This window comes from Rhamphochromis longiceps, linkage group LG23, assembly GCF_057381845.1.
Source record: "Rhamphochromis longiceps isolate RC_006_pf linkage group LG23, R_longiceps_female_GT1.1, whole genome shotgun sequence".
In the NCBI taxonomy this organism is placed as follows: Eukaryota; Metazoa; Chordata; class Actinopteri; order Cichliformes; family Cichlidae; genus Rhamphochromis; species Rhamphochromis longiceps.
In genome coordinates this window covers 17,647,144-17,674,364 of record NC_140578.1, presented here as the reverse complement: position 1 = coordinate 17,674,364, position 27,221 = coordinate 17,647,144, and the positions used below count along the sequence as shown (strand labels likewise).

The window sequence follows — 27,221 nt, the reverse complement described above, 5'->3', positions numbered from 1 at the left end:
TATGTCCTCTACAGCTATGGACCCCCCCGTACTATCTCTGTTTAATTTACTTTGAGGCTGATTGCTGTTTATTACCTGCATATGGTGTGTTCAGCTAATCACAACCTTGGACATTAGTGTTGCTTGGGGAACGTTGAAGAAACTAGAAACGATCTAGTTGCCGCTCTTGGGGATTGTAGTTCACCACTGATACAGGGCTTACAATTGTTAACCTGATCAGAATTTCTTAATTGTCAGCCTTTGGTCAACATTCCTTCAATAATATATGCCCCCCTGTTAAAACTATATTTAGTCGCTAATGTTGTCTTTTGAGTCACAGCACAGCTGGAGCACAACTACAGATCAGAAATAAAATGGAAGACAGGGAACACCATGTAGGAGCAAAGATGTAAAAACATGTTATTGTTAATCTCATTCCTAGATACAGATTGGCATCATGAGAAGGACCAGTGATGGTATAAGACCTGTTCGAGGAAAGTCACTTCCAGTTGATGTTCATTCTCACTGGTCAACTGAGCAAATCTTGTCTGCCAGCGTGAAAAAACATAAGGACTTTAACCAGGACATGGCCGATGGACCCTATGTACTGCTATACCCTGATGCAAGGTAAGTTAACACAATTCCTGGAACCAACACCCCTTTCAACATCCAAAAATACAAGGATGCCATAGGGAAGGCCTATCAAAGAATAACTCTCTACATTTGCAACCATGATGACTTCTTAAATACTGGTAAGTGATTCTGATAATGCAGTGACAATCATAAATTTTAGATATTAAAAATAATTCAAGATTTTTCAAAAAAATGTTGATCAGAGAGTGACATGATTTTGCCACAGATTTTAAATATATTTAATTTGTGCTTTATAGCCAAAGTGTTCTATATGTTTGCTAATTGTTAGATATAGCTTTCAATACATACATATATTTAAATTAGACTGTATGTTTTGAATCATTGAATATTTGCAGATTGCAACACAGAGTGTGAATCTGAAGAGGACAATGAAGTTCAAGTAAAAGCAGTAGAAAGCCCACTGTCGGACACTGTGGTTAGTCTTTTTTCTTTACCATTGTTTTGTGTGTGTGTGTGTGTGTGTGTGTGTGTGTCTGTGTTTGTATACACCAATATAATCAAGAAAAGTTTAAAGTTTTAAAAAGTGCTGTTAAGCTTATTTTACTACTTATCAGGTATGGGATTTTCCAGATAATCACAGCACCCCGGAAAGAGCACCTTCAAGAAATAGGTAAGTTTTGTATTGTGGAGGATACAGTGCGGCGACCGTGAATAGTGAGGAGCCAAAATACATTATTATGTATTATATTGTAAATTCTGAAATTATTTAAATTCTTTACAGGGGGTCAAACTTGCAAACTTCTTCTGAAGTAAGACTCTGAAAAATGTCATTAATAATTATCATACAGGCTACAAACATAAAATATATTAACTGTTCATATATTTTTGATATTTAGACTCAAGGTCCCTGCTACAGGTATGTTTTGGACACAGAAATTTGTGTATTGAGACACTAGACCAATAAAATCTTAGTTAACTTTAGATTTTAAGAAATGTTCTACTTTGCCCACTAAATGTTTTTTATTGCAGCACATACACAAGTGTTTATGCACCGATTGTAATTGATAGTGACTCAGACAAAGAAGTTCTCATCGAAAAGGATGAGAGTGAAACACAAAGGTAAGTATACATTTAAATGTGAGAATGTAAATATGCTAAAAGTGAGTATTAACATCCTCATTTTATGTGATATTAAATAATTTTTTTATGTTCTAGTACAAATGGCCTGACTGCTGCAGAAGTACTTGAAGAGCTGGCGTCTAAGACAATAAAAACATCTGTCAGCAGATTTAATATAAACAGAGCAAATGTTTGGGACGGAGCAGCTCGGGGCTTTAGACGTGTGTCTTACAACCCAACTGATGATATACTTGTGAAGTTCAGCGATGATGCAGGACAGCGTGAAGATGGAATGAATAATGGTGGTCCTAAATGTGAATTTTTGACATTATTAATGAAATGCCTTAGATCACGACGAATCTTTGATGGACCTGAGGACAGCAAATTTCTTACATTTGACAGCGCTGGTGAGAAAGTTATACCATCTGACTATAAAATTAAATTAATACATTCTGAAGTTAAGCTTGGATGATTAATTGCTTATTAAAATAAAAAGGCATATAATTTAAAGCATTATTTTAGCATAACTAACTAAATACATCCATTACCAGCTGCAAGAGAGGATGAATATTTCCTTGCTGGCAGAATGATTGCCACATCATTGGTACATGGTGGTCCAGGGCCTGCCTTCCTCTCCAAGACACTCTACCAGCATCTGATTGGGACAACAAAGTCTGATGTGGTGGATGTCACAATTGAAGATGTAACTGATGAAGCTACAAAAGCTTTTCTGTTGGAAGTATGTTGATTTAAATATTCTATTTTAAAACTACAATTTCTTTTGTTATCACAAAGCTTGATGTGTTAATTGCACATTGGACTGTAACACTGTGCTCCAAAGTAGTTGTAATTTTAATCAGCATGCTAAGTGTACTGATGTTTGTTAATTATGAACAAAGATAAATGTTTGACTTTAAGTAGAGGAGTAGAAAACAATACCAGAATAACATGCTTTAAAATATAGACCAAACATTGAAGTGCACTAGTAATTATATTTAAAATAATTTTGATGTGAACGTCATGCACAACAACCTGTGATACTGCAATTTTCTTTTTTTTCTTATGTAAACACTAGATATCCAATGCTGCAACGCTGAAGGAACTCCATGGGTGCATTGAAATGCATTGCAGCTTATTGCAGACAGCTGGCTGCTATGGATTTCCGGACTCTTTAGATGGTAAAGGCAACATCATTAAGGACTACCTTAGGTGGTACATCATATACCGCAACCACTTCTCAATCCAAAGGTAACATATTTGTAAGTATTTGGACTGATACAAAATAATGGGGCAATGTAGCTACACTATTTTAATAATAGTTTTTTAACAAAATTGTTTTTAAACCGTAAGCAACACTATACTGAATTGATAACAGACCACAGCTACAGAAGTGGTCTGCCTATTCTTTTGACCAAATTTTTTTTTTAATAATTTGTATGTTTTTGCTTAATTTTACAGTTTTGCATCTTCCCTTTTTATTTATTGTTTCCATGGTTAATTATACTTGTGTTTGTTATACTAATGTTTGCAAAAAGGTTTTGAGTTATCATGCATGTGGTTTACTCAGTATAGAAAAAAATCATGTGAAGCTGCAAGGACAGAGATCAAATTTCAAACTTTTAAACACTTATTCTATTAGAATTCTTGTTACTTATCAGTCCCTGCATAAAACGGACAAAGCTGCAAACACAAGTTCAGCTAGTGACCATGTTTAGGCAGGTACTTTAAAAAATGCAGTGCAAATTTGATGTTTGTAGGTGGTTTGATCTTTTACATTATTGGTTTTATTGAGAATAAACCGTACTGTACTGGCTGAAAATGCATTTGCAACATTGTGGCTGAAGTAAGTTAAGCTCCAGTTTGCAACATTCCCTTGCTGATGAATAGAAATGCAGATGGTAAAATATAAATTCTGAAGGTGGCATGGTGGAGCAATGGATAAAACAGACTGGGATTCAGAAGGTAGCACGTTTGATGAGAGCACACACACCAGGTGTGTCCTTGAGAAAGACAGCCAGCACTAACTCACTGCTCACCCCAAGGGTGATGGGTTAAATGCTGAGATCTAATTTCCCCCTAGGATCAATAAAGTATGTAAAAATCATTGTGCTTTTGGAATAATTAAAATAAAACATTCAAAAAGTGTTTTTCATGTTTTTATTGTAGTGCTGATGACAATTTTCCCCTTATAGATTTAAGGATGGCCTCGCAACACTTGGTGTAATCCATGCCCTGCAGCAGCATCCTTTGTTGTTCCAACCCTTCATGTGCTCAAGACCAGAGCCACTGACATCTGACTTTTTAGAGGACATGTTTGCAGTGGTCCTGAGCGAACCTGGCAGTTCAAGACGGCAGGAAGAAACCAGGGTGCTTGGATTCTGGCGAGACTATCTGATAGACGCTGAAGGTTTGTATAATACAAAACTTGTACTGCAAACAAATTACTACGATCAGTGCAAACCAATAAAGCAGCTCTTTCATGAATATTACTTTTATGATGTTTTTTAAGTTTAAACTGTCAGGTGATATTTCTGCTATAGAACAGGTATTTGTGCTATTAATCTTGGAAAAAAAGGAAAAACATAATACTTTGGAACATTTGAGGATCCAAGTTTCTGATATTCTGCTTTGTATTTGAAATTTTTAGAAAATAAAGATTTATCTTTAGCTACATTCTATTTAATTCTAGATACCAAAACAGCAGTCTCCCTACAAGACATACTGATGTTTGCCACGGGCCTAAACAGCATTCCACCAGCTGGAATGGAACCAAGACCAAGATTGCTGTTTGGTGATGCATCACGTTTCCCAATTGGGAAAACGTGCAAACACCATTGTGATACCAATGGCTCAGTCATATAAGCAGTTCCAGGATGATATGGACTTTGGAATATTAAACTCTCCTGGTTTTGGTCTGTATTGATCGACTTACAGTTTGATCCTCATACTGTAATATAGTCTTCATGTCAACTGTGTTTTTGTTCTTATACAAAAAGGTTTGTTTAAAGAAATTGACTAGATATCTGTTGGGCCAAGGCCTTTGTTTTAGTTACAATGCTAAAGTAAATGTCTGTGATTTGAAATGATTACTTTTAGTACCCTTAGCTTTAGAAAGAATTCCCTTTATATCTATTCTAAATGGTGAATAGTAGTATTCATAGATATTGTACATTTTACACAATTTGTATGTCAGTGCAAAGTGTAATTTGCCTTGTTAAGGTTACCAATAAATCTTATTACTTAAATGAGAGTGTTTTTTACTCCTTTATTTTATATCAACCTGTATTAATAAAGCTAATAATACCAACACGTGTCTTGCATTTAAGGTGGAGGTTAAGAGAGTCTTCACAATATCATCTGTTAGGAGAAATAATTTATTTGATCGCACTGTCACAACTGATATTCTTATTTGGAAAAACACAAAGGCAATTTTTTTAAGTGACTATAAACTGATGAACTATAATTGTGTTCTACTTGAAGCAAAAAACATTTTTTTTAGCCTTAACAAAAGTGCAGGTGGTGCATTACTATAACCACAAAGTGGAATCCACAGTTCTGGGATGTGTGGGAACCTTGGCATTACAACCCAGCAAGCCTTTTTAGTCTGATGTAGTTCTCCACACAAGATTCCAATGTCTGTGATGAACTGAAGCCACTGTTTAGTCCTTCAAAATATTCCTGTAGGTGAGGGTCTCCACAGAAATCGGGAGTTGAACTCATCCTGAACTGGCTCAGCTCTTGATGTCCAACTGCAAGGCCACAGTCGCGTCCACCAAACCTAAAAGTTTGTACAAGGAAAATCTTTACTATTAAAATACTAAGAAAACGCAACAACATCCTTGTAGAAAAAAAGTAGACCTATTTAGTCCAAATTTTTGGTGGTACAAACACTGTGGTGTCTGTTTTTTATGACCATACAGTAAAAGAAGACTATATGATCAAGTGCATAGATCAGTGCGCCCCAGGGTGGCTGTGGCTACAATGTAGCTTGCCATCACCAGTGTGTGAATGGGTGGATGACTGGTTGTGTAAAGCGCTTTGGGGTCCTTAGGGACTAGAAAAGCGCTATACAAATACAGGACATTTACCGTTTATAGATTAAAAGGTGCTAAAAAAAAAAAAGTCATTTTTCTGATTTCTACTTAAATTAAAGAATTTTGATTTTTCACATTTTTAATTGACAAGTGATACAAACCTATGAGGCAGGTAATACATCACATCCGGTTTACCAGATGGACAGCGTGACTGGCTAACTGGACGGATCAGGTGCGTGTTCCACTTTCTTTTGCATTCATCCAGATCCCTCTGAAGCACAGCCATGAAAATGAAGCGCACCAAGCACATGTGTTCATGACTACCATTAAAGAGGTGCATTTCCTTCATGTCACTCAAAAGGTCCATCCAGAACTGTGTTCTAAAAAAGACAAAAACATACCATCAGTTCACAAATCACCAGCCTTCAAAGCCTCACTATTTCTTACATTTATGAAATTGTTTCTTGAGTTGACGTAAAGTGCGTGCATTTCGGATTTCTATTCATCTCTCTTTCTTTATTGACTATTACAGTTTATATTTTCTATCTTATACTTGTATGTAACATAATGGCTACACATTGAAGCTATAAAGGAAAGGTGGTGTAATACACATCAAGGCTTCTGCATCACAGACTATATATTACAGCCACACTTTTATCTGCTTAATATAGTTGTTTCTTGAAAATTTTTAAAACCTACCGCTGTTTTCTGAAGTACGACCACCAGCTTTCAATTCTTTGATTTGTTATTGAAGATCCATACATATGACTGGCAGCTCCTGCAAAAAAATCCTGATGAGATGACCGTAAGGCACAATGCATTGCTGCCATCGTCCCATTTTCAGTGCCGCAGTCTGTGCGAAGTCGCACTGGTATGACTCCAAACTCTGAAGCACACTGAACGTAGTGTTGAGCTATGACTTCTGGGTTGCTGTTAGTTGCTCCGCAAACCAACCATAATACCTTCCGCGAATAGCCATCAATACAACCACTGATAGTCAAACCATATGGCTTTAATTTGTCATATCCATCAACATGCCAAGTGTGGTTTGGTCCAGGTGAATCGTAAACTCTTCGTACAAACTTTTTCCTTGAGCGCTTTTGGACTCCAGATGGGTCGAGCTCTGCCATTATCACCATGACATCATGCCTTTTCACAGAAAGATGGCGTTTCTGACGCAGTGTCTGCCACATTGAACGGTATCCATAATGTTGACCAGGTCCCTTCAGCTCTTCTATTATTGCAGCACGAATCAAGGCCTGACTTGAGTAATCTTTTTTGCGGGACAGTGATAAACTTCTTAATCTACATTTAAGTGTGGTCAGACTGATCTTCTGTTTATGTTTTGAGGCCAAAATGTCCAAAGTTTCATTATAGGAGTAACCGTCTCTGAAATATTTCTGAATGAGGTCTTCGATGGAAATGTTTTCTTGAATTGATCCTTATAAACAGAAAAGAAAAAAAAAAAAGATGGGAAATGGTAAAATAGATCATCAGACAAGAAATGTGCAGTTTTAAATAACAATGACATTTTAAAACCAATGTATTGTTTCATTATTAAACTAAATTAATATGTTGCTTCTTTGGGCCTCAGTAAATTCAAGACAAATAAAGTCTACAACTATAACCCTAACCTGGACGACTAAGAATCTTCACAGATATACCTTAATGGTTTAAATGATTGCAAAATAACGTGTATGCAATTTATATAACATAAAAATAATATAGTACATAAGGACTGCATTCAAATGTAAATAAACTGTAAACAGCCAAATGGCAGCTTTGTGAACTGGTTGAGACAACCTTTTTTTTAATATGTAATTTGTGAAATACTTACTGTTGTCGACAAACGCCAAAAACTCAATATGTTTGCCACATGAACCGCAGAACTTGACAACTTCTCCCACGTTATGGCCACAATATGGACAAAACATTCTTATCCTGAAAGAAACAGCATTTTTCTTTTAAAATAGAGTATTAAAACGGCAAAGGGCAGACCTAAGCTAAAGTGTATATACACAAACGCATTTCCAACACAACAGCTACGTTGCTAGCGTAAAACAGAACTTCCAAAACACAACTACCTACATAACTTAAATTACACAATTGAGAGCATATGTGTATTAGTTGTTGATTTATAGACAAACACTAATATATATTCAAATAATTAAAAAAAAAAAGAAGGTTCATTTACCTTTTACTGCCACACACCAAATCCGGTCATTAGAAACGTCATGGCTTATGTAGCCACTAGGTAACAAAAACTCAACACTGCCCCTAGCGTCCTGGAGCACTTCCGTTGTGCTTTGTATTTTGCATGTGTTTTGTATTTTGCATGTGTTTTGTATTTTGCATGTGCTTTGTATTTTGCATGTGTTTTTGATTTTGCGTGTGTTTTGTATTTTGCATGTGTTTTGTATTTTGCATGTGCTTTGTATTTTGCGTGTGCTTTGTATTTTGCATGTGTTTTGTATTTTGCATGTGCTTTGGAGTTTGCATGTGTTTTGGATTTTGCATGTGTTTTGTATTTTGCATGTGCTTTGTATTTTGCATGTGTTTTTGATTTTGCGTGTGTTTTGTATTTTGCATGTGTTTTGTATTTTGCATGTGCTTTGTATTTTGCGTGTGCTTTGTATTTTGCGTGTGTTTTGTATTTTGCATGTGCTTTGGAGTTTGCATGTGTTTTGGATTTTGCATGTGTTTTGGAGTTTGTACGTGCTTTGTCTCTAGGGGCCACCGTAGGCTGAGGTTAAAGTTACGTTTCATAACTGCATAGTTTCACAGACGTTTAATGGTTCACTGGCACATGTGTTAGACTGAACTATCATCTAAATATCATCTGTTTTTTAATAGTTATTCAACTGTATTCTAAGCACCAGCTGTCTGTTAGAATGTGATTTTTTTCTCTCTCTCTGTTGGCAGAGGTATAAAAATGCGCAGGAAAATCTTACGTGCATGGCGAACTTCACCGACGATATTTAGGGAGGAATAAACACACATCAAACATAAATGAACCATTTGCCTGTCTCCATAATTGAGAGCATTTTCTCTTCCTATGTCAACACTCTCTCTCTCTCTCTCTCTCTCTCTCTCTCTCTTTTTTTTTTTTTTTGGCTTTTTCGGTCATGTTATGTTTACCTGTCAAAGGCTTGTTACAAACTATGAAACACATCGTGCAGACTTCTGGATGTTAGAAGAAAACTAATACTGCTCATGAATGAGACTAAAGGCAGGAAGGTGTCCTTTAAAACTAAACATGTTAATAGGACCTCCCTATTTATATCATAGTTTATGATATAGCACGTGTATTTCAGTAATAGCCTGCTGATTTCAGTGTGGTGAACAGTCGCACAGCTCACGTAGGCGATATCTGTGATACTCCTTAGCTATAATTTATCCAAGTTAACTTCAGTTAACCTTTCAGACAGTTCTTTTGCAATGAAAAACATAAACACCCATGCTGCCGGTAGGTTTTCTCAGTGCCAGCTGTTAACATTATAGCCGCTTATGCAGTAACCATGGTAACCACGGACTCTGAGCGGCTGGATCGACGGAGGTCAGACAACAATTTTACATGTATGATATTAAAACAGGACACAGCCACTATACGTTCTGGCCTCATATCAAATGTGAAGGCAGACTGAGTCTATGTTTGACGTTTTTTATATCTAATCTTCCTTTTCAAACATTTAAACAGCAGCGAGTCTGCAGCTGAGGGAATACAAACTCAAATTGTCGGAACAGGTTTGCTCGTTTCTTGGATTCATTTGGTGATTTATTAAATCTATAACTGTTATTCTAATCTGCTGCTGAGTCTCTTACACTTTTCTTTATGCTGTATATTTTCATGTCTCTGGAATAGTTGGCAGTTAGATAGTCAGCTGGGAAACTCTGTGTTAACTCATGGAGCTGAGGATATCGTGGATATGCTGACCTCGCTCCGTGGTGTACAGGGCCGTTTACCCTCATGATTAATATTCACAATAAAAATATTAGCCGAACATCATGAAGTCTGTATGTGTTTCATAGTGTCGAACAACCTTTGTACAGTTAAAGCCAGCAGTTACTACATGACAGAAACACCAACGTTATCTCTTTTATGCGTTTATACACAGGTCACGCTGATTACTGAACAAAAACCCAAACATCAGATGTTAAACAGATTTATTTGCTCTCTCTCCTCCTTAAACATTTTTTAATGTTAGTTATAATTCAGAATTGGCGACTGAAACACGTAGGACACATAAGAACTTCAGGAAATAAAACACCGATAAATATAACCTCAGTAAAAGAAGTCAGCGGGGGTTACTACAGCTGTGTACCGGGGCCTGCGCTTTGTCGGTGGGATTGCTTGCGAGGCGAGCGGGTCTATCCCAAGCTTTGCCGTGAGACTGGGCAGACATCTCCGAAATCATCGAAGCACTTTTGCAAAGAGGCTGTATCTTGACAAACCGACCAGACACATGAAGATTAAACCACTACATTCTCGGCTAAAAAAATATTAAAACGGTATTTTGTGACACACAAACAGGATTTTTCAAAGTTCAGTTTTGTTAGCTTCCACATGCCGGTTGTTGTGTGCTAGAAACAATGGCCACCAGGCCAAAGCAATGGTTTTGACTCGATCAGCGTTAACCCCGCCCCCTGAGTTTGATGGGTGAGGCTGACAGATAAAATTATTTCATGATGAGAGCCAGGCGCCAGGACTGCCAAAATGAAATAAATAAATATATCATTAAATAATTAATTAAATTTGTCAATAAGTAATTAAATGTGTCAATAATTAATTAAAATGTGAAATACATAAATAATTAATTAAATGTGTCAATAATTAATTAATTACATGTGTCATAACTATTTATTTATTTAATTAATTCCAATTTTAATTAATTATTGACACATTTAATTAATTATTTAATGGTGTATTTAATTAATTCATTATGGCAGTCCTGGCATTCCATAGAGTGTACACCTGTGAGCATGGACACGCTTGTTTTTTTAAAAGGTTCCTTCATGTAATGATCTGCTAGAGGGTGTGGGGGGGGCCACTGCCCCGTCCTCCAGGGCATGAAGCAGGTATGGAGGAGATCAAAACTCCAGACATCCAGAGGCCCCCAGAACACAAGAGACCAAGGAAGACCAACAGAGGGGCAGCCGCGCCACTGTCCCAGAAAGAGCTGAGGAGAGTCCCAGATGAGGGCTCACTCAGCAGCCGCGGAGCAGAAGCCGGGGGTGGGGGGGTGGGGGGGGTGGCCAAGAGGGTGGCATCCTAATGTGATTGGTCACTGCGATGGACACTTCAGGTTGCTGCTAAACTGAGTTACACTGTGGCAGCAATAGAAACGCTGTTTTAAACTGTATTTGTTTACAATTTGAAAAATAAAATTTGCCGAATGAATTATCAGAAGTTATTGTTTGTTGTGCATTAGTGGAAATACTGACAACTGTCACTGGATTATAGAATGTTGAAGAAATATTTTAAACCAGAGCAAACACAATCCAGCTGCAGTTATTGATCCATCATCTGTTCATTGATTGACACTTTGATCATGAGTCCTGACATCAGAGATGTGAATGAGTGATGCTTTGTTTTCATGAATCACATTAAAAGCACACTTACACTTCCTCAGACCTGGTCTCAACCATCGGACTCCAGCAGGCTCCACCCTGAAAGGAGGAGGGGGGTCAGACCAGCACAGTCTCTTTCGGCATGCAGTGTTGGGAAGGTTACTTTTAAAATGTATTCCATTACAGAATACAGAATACATGCCCCAATATGTATTCTGTAACGTATTCCGTTACGTTACTCAATGACAGTAACGTATTCTGAATACTTTGGATTACTTAATATATTATCTTGCTTGAAATATTTTAAACCAGAGGATTCAAAGGCATGTCCTCAAGCATCTGCTCTGCTGTCTCATTAATCTGTTGGACAGTATCACATCACTTCTGGGATGGGAAGCATGCATCAATCCTAAGAAAAAGGTCAAACTGTTTCTTAGTCTATTGATTAAACTTAATTTTATAAAATGTGTTTATGTTGCTGCCAGTGAGTTTCACTCAGTGAAACAGCTGTACACATCTGGCTGCAGAGGTTCACTCACTGTGAGTTCAGGCTTCACTGTAACAGTTCGTCCAGATGATATTTCAGGTTAGCTGAGCAGACAGTCTGTGAGGTGGACAGGAGAGAAGGATGTGACACACAGTCTTTGGTAAGGAGCTGAATGGTCTGAAATAGTGTATCATAAATATAGTTCAGGTTGTTGCTATCATGCTGAGTAAATGTACACAAGATGCTTGTAGCTGCTGCGTGCTAGGCGTTCTACGTTTTTATGCTTTGTGGTTATTTCTGTGCTGCTAACAACTGAATTTACTTCAGTTGTCTGATGTAGATCCATCACTCTGGGCCTGGACCTGCAGACCACAGGGAAACATCACACATCTACCTGCTGTCTGTTTCACTGCTCAAATATATTTTTTGTACTGTCTTCTTGAAATTCTTTCAATTTTTTGTTTGCAATCATACACACGATGCAGTCATTGACCTACACTGATTCACTTTTCACTGGAAGCTTCATTCCATAAATATTCAGTCAATTTAACACATTGGAACAAATTTTAAACATTTCAGCTGAGACAGATGAACATCATGTGACTATTTCATCAAGTGTGTTGCTTTCAATGACCATGTTCCTGTTAAATACAGTTACAGTGTCATTTGAAGAACTTCTTAGTCATCATTACTGCTGTTTGAGTGTGTGCTCATTACTGTTATCTCTTTAGTACTTTTTGAATTTAAGGTACATTTTGGAAGAATCAGTTTTATTAAAACTTTTTCTGTATTGTGTGTTGTACATTCCACATTTTATCTACAAATCTGATCCTTGGAAAAATCCAGGAGAAAACATGAAACCAAAGGAGAAAGAAGAGGCAATTCCTCCATATTATCTTTTTTTTTTCTTTTTTGTGCCCCGTTTGGATCTTTAGCCATCAGAATTGTTGTCTTAAGGCCAAGAAAGATGCCAAGTGGATTTATTTTACCAAGTGGATCATCATGGCCTTGCCATATTGGTCCATTTGATTGACCTTTATTATAATTATGTATTTATTTTATTTTCGGTTGCTACAAACGGGACAGACATGACTGGGGGATAGGACAGGGAGAAAGAATGAAAGAAAGAGAGGGAGAGAAAGAAAACCAAAGGGGAGAAGAGACGGTGAGAAGGGGGGGAAGAAAGAAAAAAAAACAAAAAAAAAAACACCTGGATCACCTGTATGGAGAAAAAAAAAACAGAAGAGAAAGCAAACAAAAAAAAGAGCAACATAATAAATACAGCACCATCACAATAAACTAGCTAGCAGTAGATAACAGTAGATACTAAATATTAAACGATATTGTGCAGCACGCAAGATAGACAGCACACAATGTGCTTTGAGGTAGCAGCCAAGAAAGGTGTAGTCCGCGTCTGTGAACACCCGTGTGTACACCTGTGTGCATACCTGTGTGGATCAGCATGCTTGTATTCCAAAGGTTTCTCCATGTAACGATCTGCTAGAGAGTGTAGGGAGCCATAGCCCCGTCCCCAGGGCATGAAGCAGGTATCGAGGAGATCCAGGCCCCAGATATCCAGAGGCCCCAGAGTACGAGGACCCGAGGAGGACCACCAAAAGGGGGGGGGAACCGTGCCACCCTCCTGGGAAGAGCTGAGTAGAGCCCCAAACGAGAGGTCACCCAGCAGCTATGGAGCAGAGGCCAGAGGGGGTTGCAGTGGCGTGCCCGCAGGCTCTGCCGGCAGCCAGCTGTGCCAGAGAGGACCGAGCTTCAGACCCAGAGGCCTGAGGGCACCCCTCCATATTATCAGCATTTGCTCTTGTGCACCATCTCTGTCGTTACTTAGGTCACAACCAATCACTTCATGGTGGTTTTAGCTCAGGAGGTAGAGCAGGTCATTTACTGGTTGTAAGGTTGATGGTTTGATTCCTAGTCTGCATGCCAAATGTCCTTGGGCAAAATATTTACTTTACATTGCTCTCTGATGCATCCATCAGGGTGGGAATGTTAGTTAGTAAGTACGGTACTTAAAAATCATAGAAGGATGTGGCATGCTGTATTAAGTGCTTTGAGTACTCCAGAAGAGTAGAAAAGTGCTATATGAAAATCAGTCTCTGTATCTCTTCCAGTTGTGTTCCTAGTCTGTTTTGTCCGGTGCAGCAGATTCAGCTTTCAAACTTACAGCCTTTATAAGGGCACCTGACTTTATGTTGTACTTTGAAGTGTGCAGTACACAGGTGGGTACAACAGACAGTCTCCGAACAAGAACAGCAAACCCACATGACATACAGCAAAACAGAACTGGCGTATCTGTAAACAAGGAAATACTTTGGTTGCTGCAAAAATCCAATGTTTTAGCCTGTAATGCTTAAATAGCTGCCCTCTTTTGAAAGTTAACAGGGCAATACTTCCACTTCCAAGGCATCTCTTCCTGGGATTTGAAATACAACAAAGAAAAAGCAAATAAGAACAAAGAAGATTCAGTCATAGCAGCACTATATCTATACCTTGGATTTAATCTGGATCAGAGACCTGCTTCAGACTGAGTAATGTGAAGGCCATAGACATGTTTAGCTTTTCCTTTCTGATTAGCTGAGTAATGTTACACTATGGTAATGAATGTGACTGAGCAACTTGGACATTTAAGCCTAAAATGACATCACTTTGACATGCATAACAGCCACACATTGTGATGTTAGGGAACTGATAGTTTAATTGGAACAGTCCAAAAGCCTGTCAGTGAGGCAGGATGGCTACATGGCAGCACTGGCTCTTTTTACCAGGCAAATTACCATAGTGACTGATGTCAATCACATCAGCTGGTCATGAACATGTAAGTGGACCTTGCTGAGTTGAAGATGTTTACAAGGAATCATTTAGAACAGTTTTATACGTCAACTGATTGAATCCATGAATCTGAAAATGTGTTTCTGAGTGAAAGAGACAAACATGTACAGACTGAACTATCTGTTCAACAGTCAGAGTGTTTCTCTAACAGGAGGACACTCTTTACACTCAACTCGGCACAGAGTTACTGAGGAACCAGGAGACATGAGCATAAACCCAGGATAAAGGGTTTCAGTGAATGTGGTGTTGAAGGTGTGGAGGTGGATCAGAGTGTCAGAGGAGACTCTGTAGAAGGACAGAGTGCCAGCAGGACAGTCCAGATACACTGCTACTCTGTTAGAGACAGAGGAGGATGAGGAGGAGATGGATGTCTCTTTCTTATTGTGACAGACATAATGAGGACCATCATCAGTGCAGTACAGACTCCAGGACTGATCATTGTTTCCAAACAAACAGTCATAACTGAGTCCTTTCCTTCTGATTTTGCTGTAACTCACTGATATAATAACTGTTATTCTCCACTCGACCTCCCAGTAACAGCGACCAGTCAGACCATTTCTACACAGCAACTGCTCATAAACATCAAATCTGTCTGGATGATCAGGATATGATTGAACCTCCTCCACACGTGTCACCTTCCTGTTGTTGTCAGACATTTTGAGGTTTGTGTGTACTGTGTTTGTGTCGATTGTGAGTTGACAGGAATCTGATGGAGAGAACAAACACAATCCAGCTGCAGTTATTGATCCATCATCTGTTCATTGATTGACACTTTGATCATGAGTCCTGACATCAGAGATGTGAATGAGTGATGCTTTGTTTTCATGAATCACATTAAAAGCACACTTACACTTCCTCAGACCTGGTCTCAACCATCGGACTCCAGCAGGCTCCACCCTGAAAGGAGGAGGGGGGTCAGACCAGCACAGTCTCTTTCAGCATGCAGTGTTGGGAAGGTTACTTTTAAAATGTATTCCATTACAGAATACAGAATACATGCCCCAATATGTATTCTGTAACGTATTCCGTTACGTTACTTAATGACAGTAACGTATTCTGAATACTTTGGATTACTTAATATATTATCATGCTTTTTACAACAACGTGAATGTACTATTGCTGTGTGATTTATTACTATTACTGAAGGTCCGCGACTCCGAACTGTAGTAAAGGGACCTCTGACTAATACGGCGGGGTCCCTGTCGGCTCGTAGCCGAAAAATAGCTTCACTCTGTTGTGTGGGTCAACTTTTCTTGCGAGAGACAGAGAGAGGCGTTGAAAGACTGCTCCAACGGAACTTATTGTTTTTGGAGGAAAACAGGAACACGGTGTACAGTCGAGTCTTAATAGCTTACTTACATCTGGGCTCGTCAGACACTCTTCTTGGCTGCAGTGGTTATTATTATATTTACATGCTTCCAGCTCCCGTTTTTCCTCGATGACAACTCGTACCTTTCCACTCCCCTTTTTCTCCCTCCTCGCGCTCACAGACACATAACGTGTATGGCAGTCCATTCTCCCTGCAACACGGACTACACTGCCCATGATGCTACATTCTTTAGAGCTATGCTTGTAGCATTCTGCCTGTTAGCTTAGCACAACAACAACAACAACGAAAAGGTGCTCTCTCACCCAGGAAACACACAGTCGCAGAGAGAGAGAGAGCGTCGCCCTGTAACCATGGCAACCGTAACGCTGCCGCCTGGAACAACAGAACGTAGCTGTCAAACAAAACCCAAACAGTCCTGACCCGCGACAAAATGAAACAGGAAAGTACCGCAGTGTAATCCATTTATTTCAACAAAGTAACTGTATTCTGAATACCACCTTTTTAAACTGTAACTGTAACGGAATACAGTTACTCATATTTTGTATTTTAAATACGTAACGGCGGTACATGTATTCCGTTACTCCCCAACACTGTCAGCATGCACATATGGACATTACATCACTCTCATACACATACTGTTAGACACTAATAAAGGAACAGTCCAACATTTTCACAACTACACATCAATCCATACGTGGATCAAACTGTTGATGATCTGGCTTCTTATTGCTTTGATTTCTGAATCTAAAGAGTGAATGCATTTAAACCAGGAACCACAAATCTAGGCATTCAAAGTTGATAAAGTACCATGGAGTTTTGTAGGGTCAAGCATCACACCAAATCTGGTATATATTGTTTCTATTTTATACAGTACATCTTTGAAATTATACATTCCAGTTATGGCAGCACTTGGTGTGGTGATTAGCACTGTTGCCTAACAGCAAGAAGGTGCTGAGATCCATTCCATCACCTGGCCAGGTCCTTTCTATTTGGAGGTTGCACAGGTTTACTCTGGATTCCTCCCACAGGCCCACTGGCCAGTCCACTGAGGTGGCTGGTATTGGAAGAGGTAGGCTGGCCAGGTCAGGCACTACATTTATTTGCAAGCACTAAAAGTGCATAAAAGATCAGCTCGCTTCTCGCGATGAACCCGCCTCTTTCAAGGATTTAGTTTCCCTTTCCCTCCAGATAGACAACGCCTGAGGAAGAGGGAAGCTGAGAGAAAAACAGACTCCGCAGGTCATTTCCTCGCTGTCTTCGGGTTGACTTCCGCTGCACTACCAGTACAAACATCCACCCCAGTTATTGCCTCTTCTGTCACAGATTCTGTGCTGGAACCGATGCAAATTGTGCATTTCCAGCTCTCAACTATTTTTAATGGTAAAAAAAAATGGCCTGCATTTGTATAGTGCTTTACTCAGTCCCTAAGGACCCCAAAGTGCTTTACACTACATTCAGTCATTCACACACTGGCAATGGCAAGCTACATTGTACATTGTAGCCACAGCTGCCCTGGGGCGCACTGACAGAGGCGAGGCTGCCGGACACTGGCGCCACCGGGCCCTCTGACCACCACCAGTGGGCAAACATGGGGTTACTATCTTGCCCAAGGATATTTGGAAACCAGCCAGGAGGCAGCCTGCCTGCATGCAAGAGGATGCAGAGTGAACCATCACTGGGATCGAACCACCGACCTTCTGATTAGTGGCTGACCTGCTCTGCCACCTGAGCTACAGCCACCCCGTAAGGTGGTTTGCCTGATCACTTTCTAGTATCCTGCCCCAAATGGTTAAAAAGCTCCACCTGCAGGTATGTTCTGGGATACAGGTGGGCAGATCAGTTACTAATATTAAACCCTGGCTACTGCTCCCTGTGTTTTTGCAGGCTTACCAGGCTACTCCAACCCCTTCAGGCTCTCGCTGATTTCGGTGTCGGGCAGAGACTTGTTGATTGAGAGTTAGCTAAACAGTTGCACACTCCTCTCCTAGCACTCGAACTTCCCATACTACCCAAAGCTATTAATCACAATCAAAATAAATAATCAAGTGTTTGCCCACATCACTCATCAAACTGAAACTGTCATGCTAGTTAGATCCTGTAATAATAATAATAATAATAATAATAACAATAATAATAATAATAATAATGAACAGCCAGGAGAGTCACTTACCTTTTTCCCCATTCAATTTTCCCAACTTATTCTCGGTTTCCACTGGTTAACTCTCATATAGAATGGCTCTAGCTCTTACCTCCATCCCATTAGAGGACCGTGACCTACAGGAGGTGTTCAGCAAACAAAAGGCTGTCTCGCTACCAACCCACAAGATTGTATGACTTTCCCAGCGTTCAGGTCACCAAGCAAAGCTTCAGCCATGTGGCTTTTTTTTCTCGTCGCCTAACCCCAGCCCAAAGAACTACGATGTAGGTGATGGAGCGTTAACTACTCGCTTAACTTTAAAAACCTTAAAAAAGTAGATTGAATTCAACTGTACACATCAGTTTTCCTTCCAAGAAACATTCCATTACTTATCTGTATAACAGAAGAAGTCACTTAGATGAGTGATAAAACATCCGGAGAAACTAAACTTTTGGGCATGTCTTTGCCTGTAATTCAGGAATTAAGAGATTTTTTTATGTATAGATTTTTTTTTCAGTTATTGTTTCAATTGGCTCATTTTCAGCCTCAGCAGCATCTCTCAGAAGAAAACCAGTTTAAACTTTGTGCCAATCATCAGACAAAAAGTGAATTCACATCAGAGTGGAATTCATAAGATCAAAAGAATAAGCACTTAAGATTGTGTTCTGCAGGGGAATGATAAGTTTCATATCCTCCCTCTCTCTTTTTAAATGTAACTCATAAAACAAGCAAAACTACTAATCTGTACAAGTTACAGATGTCCTTCTAGGTAAATATACACAACTCTTTTGAAGTGATTTGAACTGTGAGTTAAAGGACATGCAGAAGAGGATGCAGAAGATGCAGAGTCAACCATCACTGATGCAGTCTCTCCTGCATAAAGTTCAGGTGCTCGTTTTCCTGTGTGGGTGTCTGATGCCACAAAACAGACTCAGAGCTATAACATCCTAAATGACTATGATATGGAACAGATGTGGGTGTGTCCTCATCTCCCAGAGGAATTCCAATTGTTGTCATAAAAAAAAAAAAAACCATGCACACACAAAAACACCTGAAAATATAAACATCAACCAAAAATCAGCAGTAACTTACTTACTTTATGAGGTCTGTGAAAATTATTTCCATATGATTTACAGTATATATCACAGCATCAAGGGTCTGTATAAGCACGGAGCATAGTACTAAAGTGAATCAGTTTCAGCTTTTGTTTTTCCATCCATAAATCAATTTTCTTCCGCTTATCCTTTTCAGGGTCGCAGGAGCCTATCCAAGCTGTCTTAGGGCGAGAGGCAGGGTACACCCTGGACAGGTCGCCAGTCTTTTGCAGGCCAAACACATAGACACAGACACACATAGAATCATTCCACATCGAAAGACCTCAGCCTGATGGTGGAATTGAACTCAGGACCTTGTCACGGTGAGTTAACAGTGCTAACCACTGTGCTGCCCAGTTTTGTTTTTCATTATGCATATTTCAGTAATAATTAAATTTCATTATCTGTATCTTTACCACACTTGACTAGGTGTAGGTACTGTAGGTGCAGTGAATGCTTAAATTATGCTCTTTGGAATATACTAGACATTCAATGTTAAGATTCAGCACACTGTGTTTGGATTTTGATTAAATTACATTAATAAATATGTATGTAATATTATATAAAAATTAATATTACACACTCTGTGATCATCATTTATGTCCAGTTCAGAATAAATGTGTGCACTCACATATTAAAATAAATAAAGTCAATAATATCTGCTAAGACTGGAGATAATATAAGGAGGGAGAGAACTGACAGCTATTATTTATATCAGCCTGTCTCAGTTCTTTTAATTCTAAGTATCATAAAGTAATGTGGTAACATGTGGACTGATGTGTTTACAGACAGCATTTTAACCACTAGTTTAAAGGCGGTAGGTTGCACCCTTCGATCTAACACTGTATAAATGTAACAGGGCTCAGTGCTGGTTCTAATAGTCTGAGCTGCTTTAAGCTTTGTTTGTGAAGAGCACAGCAGCATGATCTTAAAAGAGTGGGTCTATGTGCTGTGACACTAGCATTAGCCATGTTAGCACGTTACCTTTAACACCTGGTCAGGCTGAGTCTAAAGGCGGACATTAGGAGGTTCAGCTCTCCATTTTACTGTAGAGTCCCTTCATTCTTCACATATCCATGTCGGGCAGAGAGTACATCTGAAGGCTGAATGGCCTTTTTGCAAGCACACACACTTTCTAGCATTGCAAAGCTATGAGTACAAATAGCAGTGTATAAAAATCCAGGCAACCAGCCTGTGCCTGTGAGTACCTTAAATCACGCTGCGTGGCTAGTTTGCATTGCTTCAGGGTTTTGGAAATGAGATAATCCAATAACCAATCTGATAGCTGATCCAATAGTTAATTCCAGAGCTAATCCGATACCTAATATAATATACTAATATATTAGCTAATCTGTGAGCTGACAGGAAAGGGAAATGGATTTTCAAATGAGGAGTGGAATTGCCTTTTCAAATACCAGAAAGAAATCCTGGATTTTTGAATTCATTTCTTTCTTTCTCTCTCTTTTAAAATATGTTTAATATAAATTAAATTTAAAACATCTGCATGAAACAAAGAGGAAGTGTGTGAAAGAGACAGGGAATGTTTCTAAGTCTTCCTCCTCTATCAGATATTCTCTCCATACCTAAGAGTGTCCAGTCTCCAGCATGGATCCTTCAGTCCAGCCAAAAGCAGCTTCATTCCTGAGTCACCTGAATGATTGTAGCCCAGGTCCAGTTTTCTAATTTGGAAGGGGTTGGAGCTCAGAGCTGAGGCCAGTGACGTACAGCCTTCCTCTGTGATCAGACAGCCTGACAGACTGCAGACACACAAAACAACAATCCACCTCTGAACAATGATTTTGTGTTTGTCATACAATAATGTCTATCCAATTCTATCCATTCTATTTTATTTTATTTTATTTAAAAAGGACAATTTTAAACAGACAGTCATTGTCATGTCAAGCTTTTTTACACTATGAGCCAACCCGCTAAATTATTAGAGAGAAAGCCCAAACTCTCAGACAATCTGCTTTGAGCAGCACTTGGTAACTGTGGAAAGGAAGAACTCCCTTATAAATAAAGATCCTTCCAATAACAACAGGCTTCAGGAAGAGGTTTAAGGGATTATGGTAAATAGAAGAAATAAGCAGAGAGACAAGAACAAAACACAAATGAAGGAGAGAGGGGACACAAGTTAAATATTAATTGAACTTTAAACTTCAAAGTTTAAATATTAAAGTTAAATAAGTTTTAGAAATACTATAACTTGGCATTGTTGTTATTGTATCTTGTGTATTTTAATTTATATATTTTTTACCTTCATGAACAAACTTGTTCATGAGCAAAACTGTTTATTTTTCTTGAGCAACAAACTCCTCAAATTCAATATTTGGATTGTAGCAAAAGCTGAATTACGAATTTGTGGAACTGATATTAAAACTCTAAACTAAAACCTGCCATTTATGAAACACTGTCTTTTTTTTTACTCTGTGCGTGAGAAATGAGAAGTTGTTTTTTTCGGTGGATACTCGGAAATTGAATATAGTTCTGGCCTTCCAACCCATAATAATAATAATAATAATAATGGATTGGATTTATATAGCGCTTTTCAAGGCACCCAAAGCGCTTTACAATGCCACTATTCAGTCACTCTCACATTCACACACTGGTGGAGGCAGCTACAGTTGTAGCCACAGCTGCCCTGGGGCAGACTGACAGAAGCGAGGCTGCCATATCGCGCCATCGGCCCCTCTGGCCAACACCAGTAGGGTAAAGTGTCTTGCCCAAGGACACAACGACCAGGACAGAGAGCCCGGGGATCGAACCGGCGACCTTCCGGTTACAGATGTGATTCCCAACCCCCTGAGCCACGGTCGCCCATCTCTAATTGCCTGGCTGTCCTCACTCTCAACAGCACCATCAGAATCCACATCGCTGTTGTCTGAATCTGTTTTGAATCAGTGACGCGTGAGCAGAACAACTGAGAGGAACAGGCCTTTTGTTGGCTAAATTAATTCAGGTACATCAGCACAAACTCAACTACCACATTGATTGCTGTAGAACAAATGGCCTGATTAAACAAAACATGCCACAAGAAACATAACCCGTACCGTACTTTTCTGTTACTAATTAAACAAAAAATTGACTGTAAAAATTCTTCTCACAGTACTTAGAACCTAATAGATGGATGGCTGCAAATTTACACCAGCTTAATGAGGGGAAAACTGAAGTCCTTGGCTGTGTCCCAATTCAGGGTCTGCACGCTTGAAGTACGCGCACTATGCGCACTATGCGCACTACGCGTACTACGTGTACTACGCGTACTACGCGTACTACGTACGGTGCGTACTATAAGTACGAGAAGTGCGGAAGTGAGAGGCTTGTGAAATGGGACGGTCTAGCCTTCGTCGCGCTGTTCAGGTTGCCTAGCAACCATGATACTAACCGCGAGAAACGTTACATACAGCATTGTTTGACATAAATGAAGGAAGAAAAAAAGTTTTGTTGGTCATTCATTTTTGTCATGACATCACTTTGATTAGTTGAGTATCTGAGGCTGAGACCACGGGACTGTAAAACATGATTGTTGGGCTTCACTTCTGTACTGAACAGTCATTTAAGATTAGTTAGTAAATAACAATTAGCTAATGTTGTTCATGAGACTAAAATCCTCTCACTGTGGTAATGTAAATATAATATGGCCAATATTATAGTATTGTCAGAATATTATATATACATATATATACATATATATATATATACATATATATATATATATATATATATATATATATATACATATATATATATATATATATATATATATATATATATATATTAGGGGTGCAACAATATTCGTATCGATATTGAACCGTTCGATACAGTGCTTTCGGTTCGGTACGCATATGTATCGAACAAAACAAAATTTGTTATTTATTTTATCAACTTTCCTTCTGACGATGCTGTCTGTGTGGAGCGCTCAGTGAATCTGCGTTCGACTACTCCGCCTAGGCTGCACTGTCGAGCGCAGATCCACTGAGCGCTCAACACAGACAGCATCGTCAGAAGGAAGAGAGCAGGGCAAGCTAGCGAGACAGAAGTTAAGCTCTCCTTGCAACATGGACCTCCCCCACCCTCATTCAGATCTGGTGTTTGGAATTATTTTGGTTTTCATGTGACGTATGACCCTGAAGGTAAGCGAGTCATGGACTAAAGTAAAACAGTATGTTGGATGTGCCATGCAATGCTCAATTACATGGGTGGGAACTAGTGTGTTAGCGCAGTTAGCTCGTTAACGTGTTGGCCGTCTAGCCCCATGCACGGAGCGATCGGCGGTAGCTCGTTAACGGAGATTTGCCGTGTAATGGCGTTAAGGTCATTTTAACGAGGTTAACCTGAAAGCACTAGTGGGAACACAACAAATATGACTGCACATTTACGCCGACATCATCCTAGTGCAAAGACAAAACCAACAAGCATGCATGCTACAAACTTTACCCGAGTCATTTAGACAGCCGTTAGCACATGATTCTCCTTATGTGGACCTGATATGTTTAATGTGCTGCTGAGAATATAGCCCAGAAGAAGCGGATAGTATAGCTTTTATTTTGGAAAGAGCCATTTCTCTGTAATAAACTCTCTTTTCCAAAGATGAGTGATTCCTCAATCAGATACAGGGCTCGCAAAATCGCTAGCCCGACGTCCTGGGGCTAGCGATTTTTCCAGTCGGGCTACCAAAATCTATCTCTGCCCTGCCCGTCCGGCTATTGTAGGAAGGAAAAATATATGTCAATGCTTTTGCATTCTTTCAGAAATGTAGCTGGGTAATTATGTCATTGGCATCGGTGAGCCACTGTCAATATGTGACATATTGAAATCGCGTTTGAATTTGCGCTTGTTTTTTTGCTTTCACTTTGCAGTCGCGTGAACTGTGTATAGAGAGCGACAGTACTGTTTGGTGAGTGATGATAATTTGTGCACCAATTCCTCTGACATTGTCTTATTAATCTTTAGCTTACTACGCAAACATGACAAGTGAAATCTCCCGCAGCAAGCTTAAACATGTGAGAGGTTGATCGCGCAGAGAATCGCTGAGCTTATGTGAGTGCGTGTGTAAAAGCAGCAGGATATATATTTTAGTTCTGCTGAGCCAAATAAGACAGGTCAGGGTGAAGAAGTGACAGCCAAAGAAAAGCTTACCGCAAAACAGAAAAGTTATGACAAATCAGACTATAAGGCAAAAAGAAAGTGCAGCTTTATGGTTTCATGGACAAAATAATTTCTGTGGCTGCGATATGATGAGTTAAATAACCAGGGCTGCACATAAGTGGTCCGCAGGTGCGCATTCACTGTCAAAGTAAAAAAAAGGCACAAGGGTTAGGGTTAAATTTAAAAACTGTACTTTTGAGTTAAAATATATATTTATAATTTTAATAAATGACAAATTAAAAAGGCATGAACATTTTATTTTGTATCGAAAAAATATCAAACCGTGACACCAGAGTATCGAACCAAACCGTGAATTTTGTGTATCGTTGCACCCCTAATATATATATATATATATATATATATATATATATATATATATATATATATATATATATATATATATATATCTAGAGGCTCTGAAACAACAAACATCACTAATGTCACACAACTGTGCCGACATGTGGCCAACAGCAATGTTTTAATGTTCTTCCTTATTAAACATTCGCGCATAAATAAGTGACGTCATAGTCAGTACTTACTTTTGACAGTTCACTCTTCGGCCGCTCCCTTCTGCCGTATTTTGCGGCAAAATTATCCACACCCACCGCCGCGCTATGAATTGTGGGATATATGGGACCACGAAGCGTGCACCGGACCACGCTTGATATTTGGGGAAATCGACGGCGCATTTGGAGTACGCATTTGAAGTACACTTTGAATTGGGACAGCCGTCGTCGCGTGGCGGTGACGTAATCGCGCTTAAAATGCGTACTTCAAGCATGCAGACCCTGATTTGGGACACAGCCCTTGTATGCGCTCATGACAGAATTTTATCCCAGATAGTGAAAGCCCTTGGTCCTCTCTCCTACTTTAGGTTAAATCCTATATCAGGAATTTATGTGTCACTTTGGACTCGACTCTTACACTGGATGGTCGTGTGAAGTCTCTGGTTCGGTCTTGTGTTTTTGTCATTTATGAGATGTGGCTAAGTTAAGCCCTATTTTATATCGCTCTGACTTGGAGATGTTATACATGTATTTATTTCCTCACGCTTGGACTATTGTAACTCACTGTTATGTTTATGTATCTAAGCAAAGGTTCTCTGGATTGTTGGCGGGTTGTGCAAAACACTGCAGCTAGGCTTCTGACAAAATCTTTTAAGTATTCACATGTGACACCGTTGCTATCTCAGCTACACTGGCTTCCTGTGGAATTTAGAGTCCATTTTAAGATCCTGATCTTGACTTTTATAGCTTCGCATTGACTGGCACCATCCTACATCTCTGATCTGCTACAGTTCTATCTCCCTAGGACGCTTGGACACTGCTAGCACGGGCGCCTACAGAAACGCAAAGCAGGAGATGAAGCATCGCTGAATATGTTTCCAAACCAACTTCATTCTAAGCCAAACACTAGAAAATATGGTGAAGCATATCTTCCCTTTGGCTTCACCTGCACAAGTGCCAAGGTAGGTCTCCCCTGCAGAATTGGTTTTCTCTTCATTGGGAGCAGCGCTGGGCTGTTTAAATCACGGACAAACAGTACCCCACATTTGTGATTTTTAGTTCACAAACACTTCTTGTAATGACTAACTACTCCTGACATTTTGGAGATATACATACTATACTATACTTTATACAGTAAAGTTACAGCGGGATACAAATAACATCAGGCTGATCCTGCCACGATTTGTTCCCTCGGTTCAAATCCCACAGCTGTTTATGTTTTTAAACCCATTTTGCACAGAGAGACATTTTTTGAAAAATGTATTGATAGCAATGTTGAATATTATTACACAGGAAAAAAAACCAAATACATGTAAAACAATTACACCGTGACACCTCTGCCTTTGTAAATGGAGGGACAGTAACTGCGTGTGTATAAGTAAGCGTGTAAAACCTGCAGATAGTCAGATTAACAGTATTTTGTCTCTATCTGCCATTCTGCAATTCATCTCATGTAAACAATAACGTGCGCACAGCGTGACGTGAAAAACGCACATACCTTTGATGCTGCGTGACAAACTCTGTATTCCTTGTCCACACGTAAACGCAAAAAAGGAGTTTTAAAAGTCTCAGTTTTCAGTGATTTGAAATGCCGTTTACGTGTGGACGAAACAGCTGCGTTTTCAAAAATACCTGTGTAGGTGTGTAAAAGAGTTTATTTTATTACTACCTGTAATTTATTGCAGATTACTTGTATTTGATTAATTGTTTACAAAATGTTTGAGGTGTCAAATAAACCGCAATGGAGCAAAATATGGGTGTGTGTGGTTGGAGGATGTGTGTGTGTGTGGGGGGGGGCACGCAAACTATTTTTTTGTAGAACAAAGGGGGGCCCAGCAAAAAAAGTTTGGGAACCACTGCCCTAGGAGATCCCTGAGGTCGTCTGATCAGGGCTTACTTGCTTTAAAACATACTAAGATGAGAACTAAGGGGGACAGAGTTTTTGCCACTGTGGCCCCTAGACTGTGGAACTCTCTCCCCCAAACCTTAAGAACTGTGGGCTTAGCAGTTATTTTTAAAAACAATTACTTTGTGATTCTGCCTAGAAAGGTGCTATATAAATAAAATTGTATTTATTTAATTTATTTAATAATCTATCCAAAGTTAAATTAAAGGTCACTTGACAATTTTAAAACGCTTAGTTGTTTATCAAATAATACCATTCAGAACTGAAATGATCAGCGGTGAAATATTTCACTCCTGACCTGAGAGTTTCCAGTGTACAATGTGGACTCTGTAGTGCAGCAGACAGAAGCTTGACTCCTAAATCCTGTAGATCATTGTTACTCAGGTCCAGCTCTCTCAGACTACAGGACTGGGAGTTGAGAACTGAAGACAGGGCACCGCAGCTTCTCTCTGAGAGGTTACAGTGAGTCAGT

At 39.3% G+C, this 27,221-nt stretch overlaps 1 protein-coding gene and 1 pseudogene across 2 annotated transcripts; one reads left to right on the top strand and one right to left on the bottom strand.

Annotated features, from left to right (window-relative positions):
* The first annotated feature begins 436 nt into the window (after positions 1–436).
* On the top strand, positions 437–4,615 carry LOC146641559 (G2/M phase-specific E3 ubiquitin-protein ligase-like; annotated as a pseudogene).
* Positions 4,616–5,126: 511 nt separating this feature from the next.
* Positions 5,127–27,221, bottom strand: LOC146641558 (stonustoxin subunit beta-like). Of its 2 annotated transcripts, XM_085399554.1 has the most exons (9): positions 27,048–27,221; positions 20,773–20,946; positions 15,479–15,525; positions 11,834–15,334; positions 11,347–11,393; positions 7,564–7,667; positions 6,426–7,167; positions 5,888–6,106; positions 5,127–5,470 (listed from the first exon to the last, which is right to left on the bottom strand). In XM_085399554.1, exons 2-4 carry the CDS (start codon positions 20,826–20,828, stop codon positions 14,760–14,762), a joined length of 678 nt encoding a protein of 225 aa, XP_085255680.1. In that variant the 5' UTR covers positions 20,829–20,946; positions 27,048–27,221; the 3' UTR covers positions 5,127–5,470; positions 5,888–6,106; positions 6,426–7,167; positions 7,564–7,667; positions 11,347–11,393; positions 11,834–14,759. The 2 variants fall into 2 exon arrangements, with proteins under 2 accessions (XP_085255680.1, XP_085255681.1); XM_085399555.1 differs by lacking the exons at positions 15,479–15,525; positions 20,773–20,946; positions 27,048–27,221 and having other exon boundaries at positions 11,834–14,743.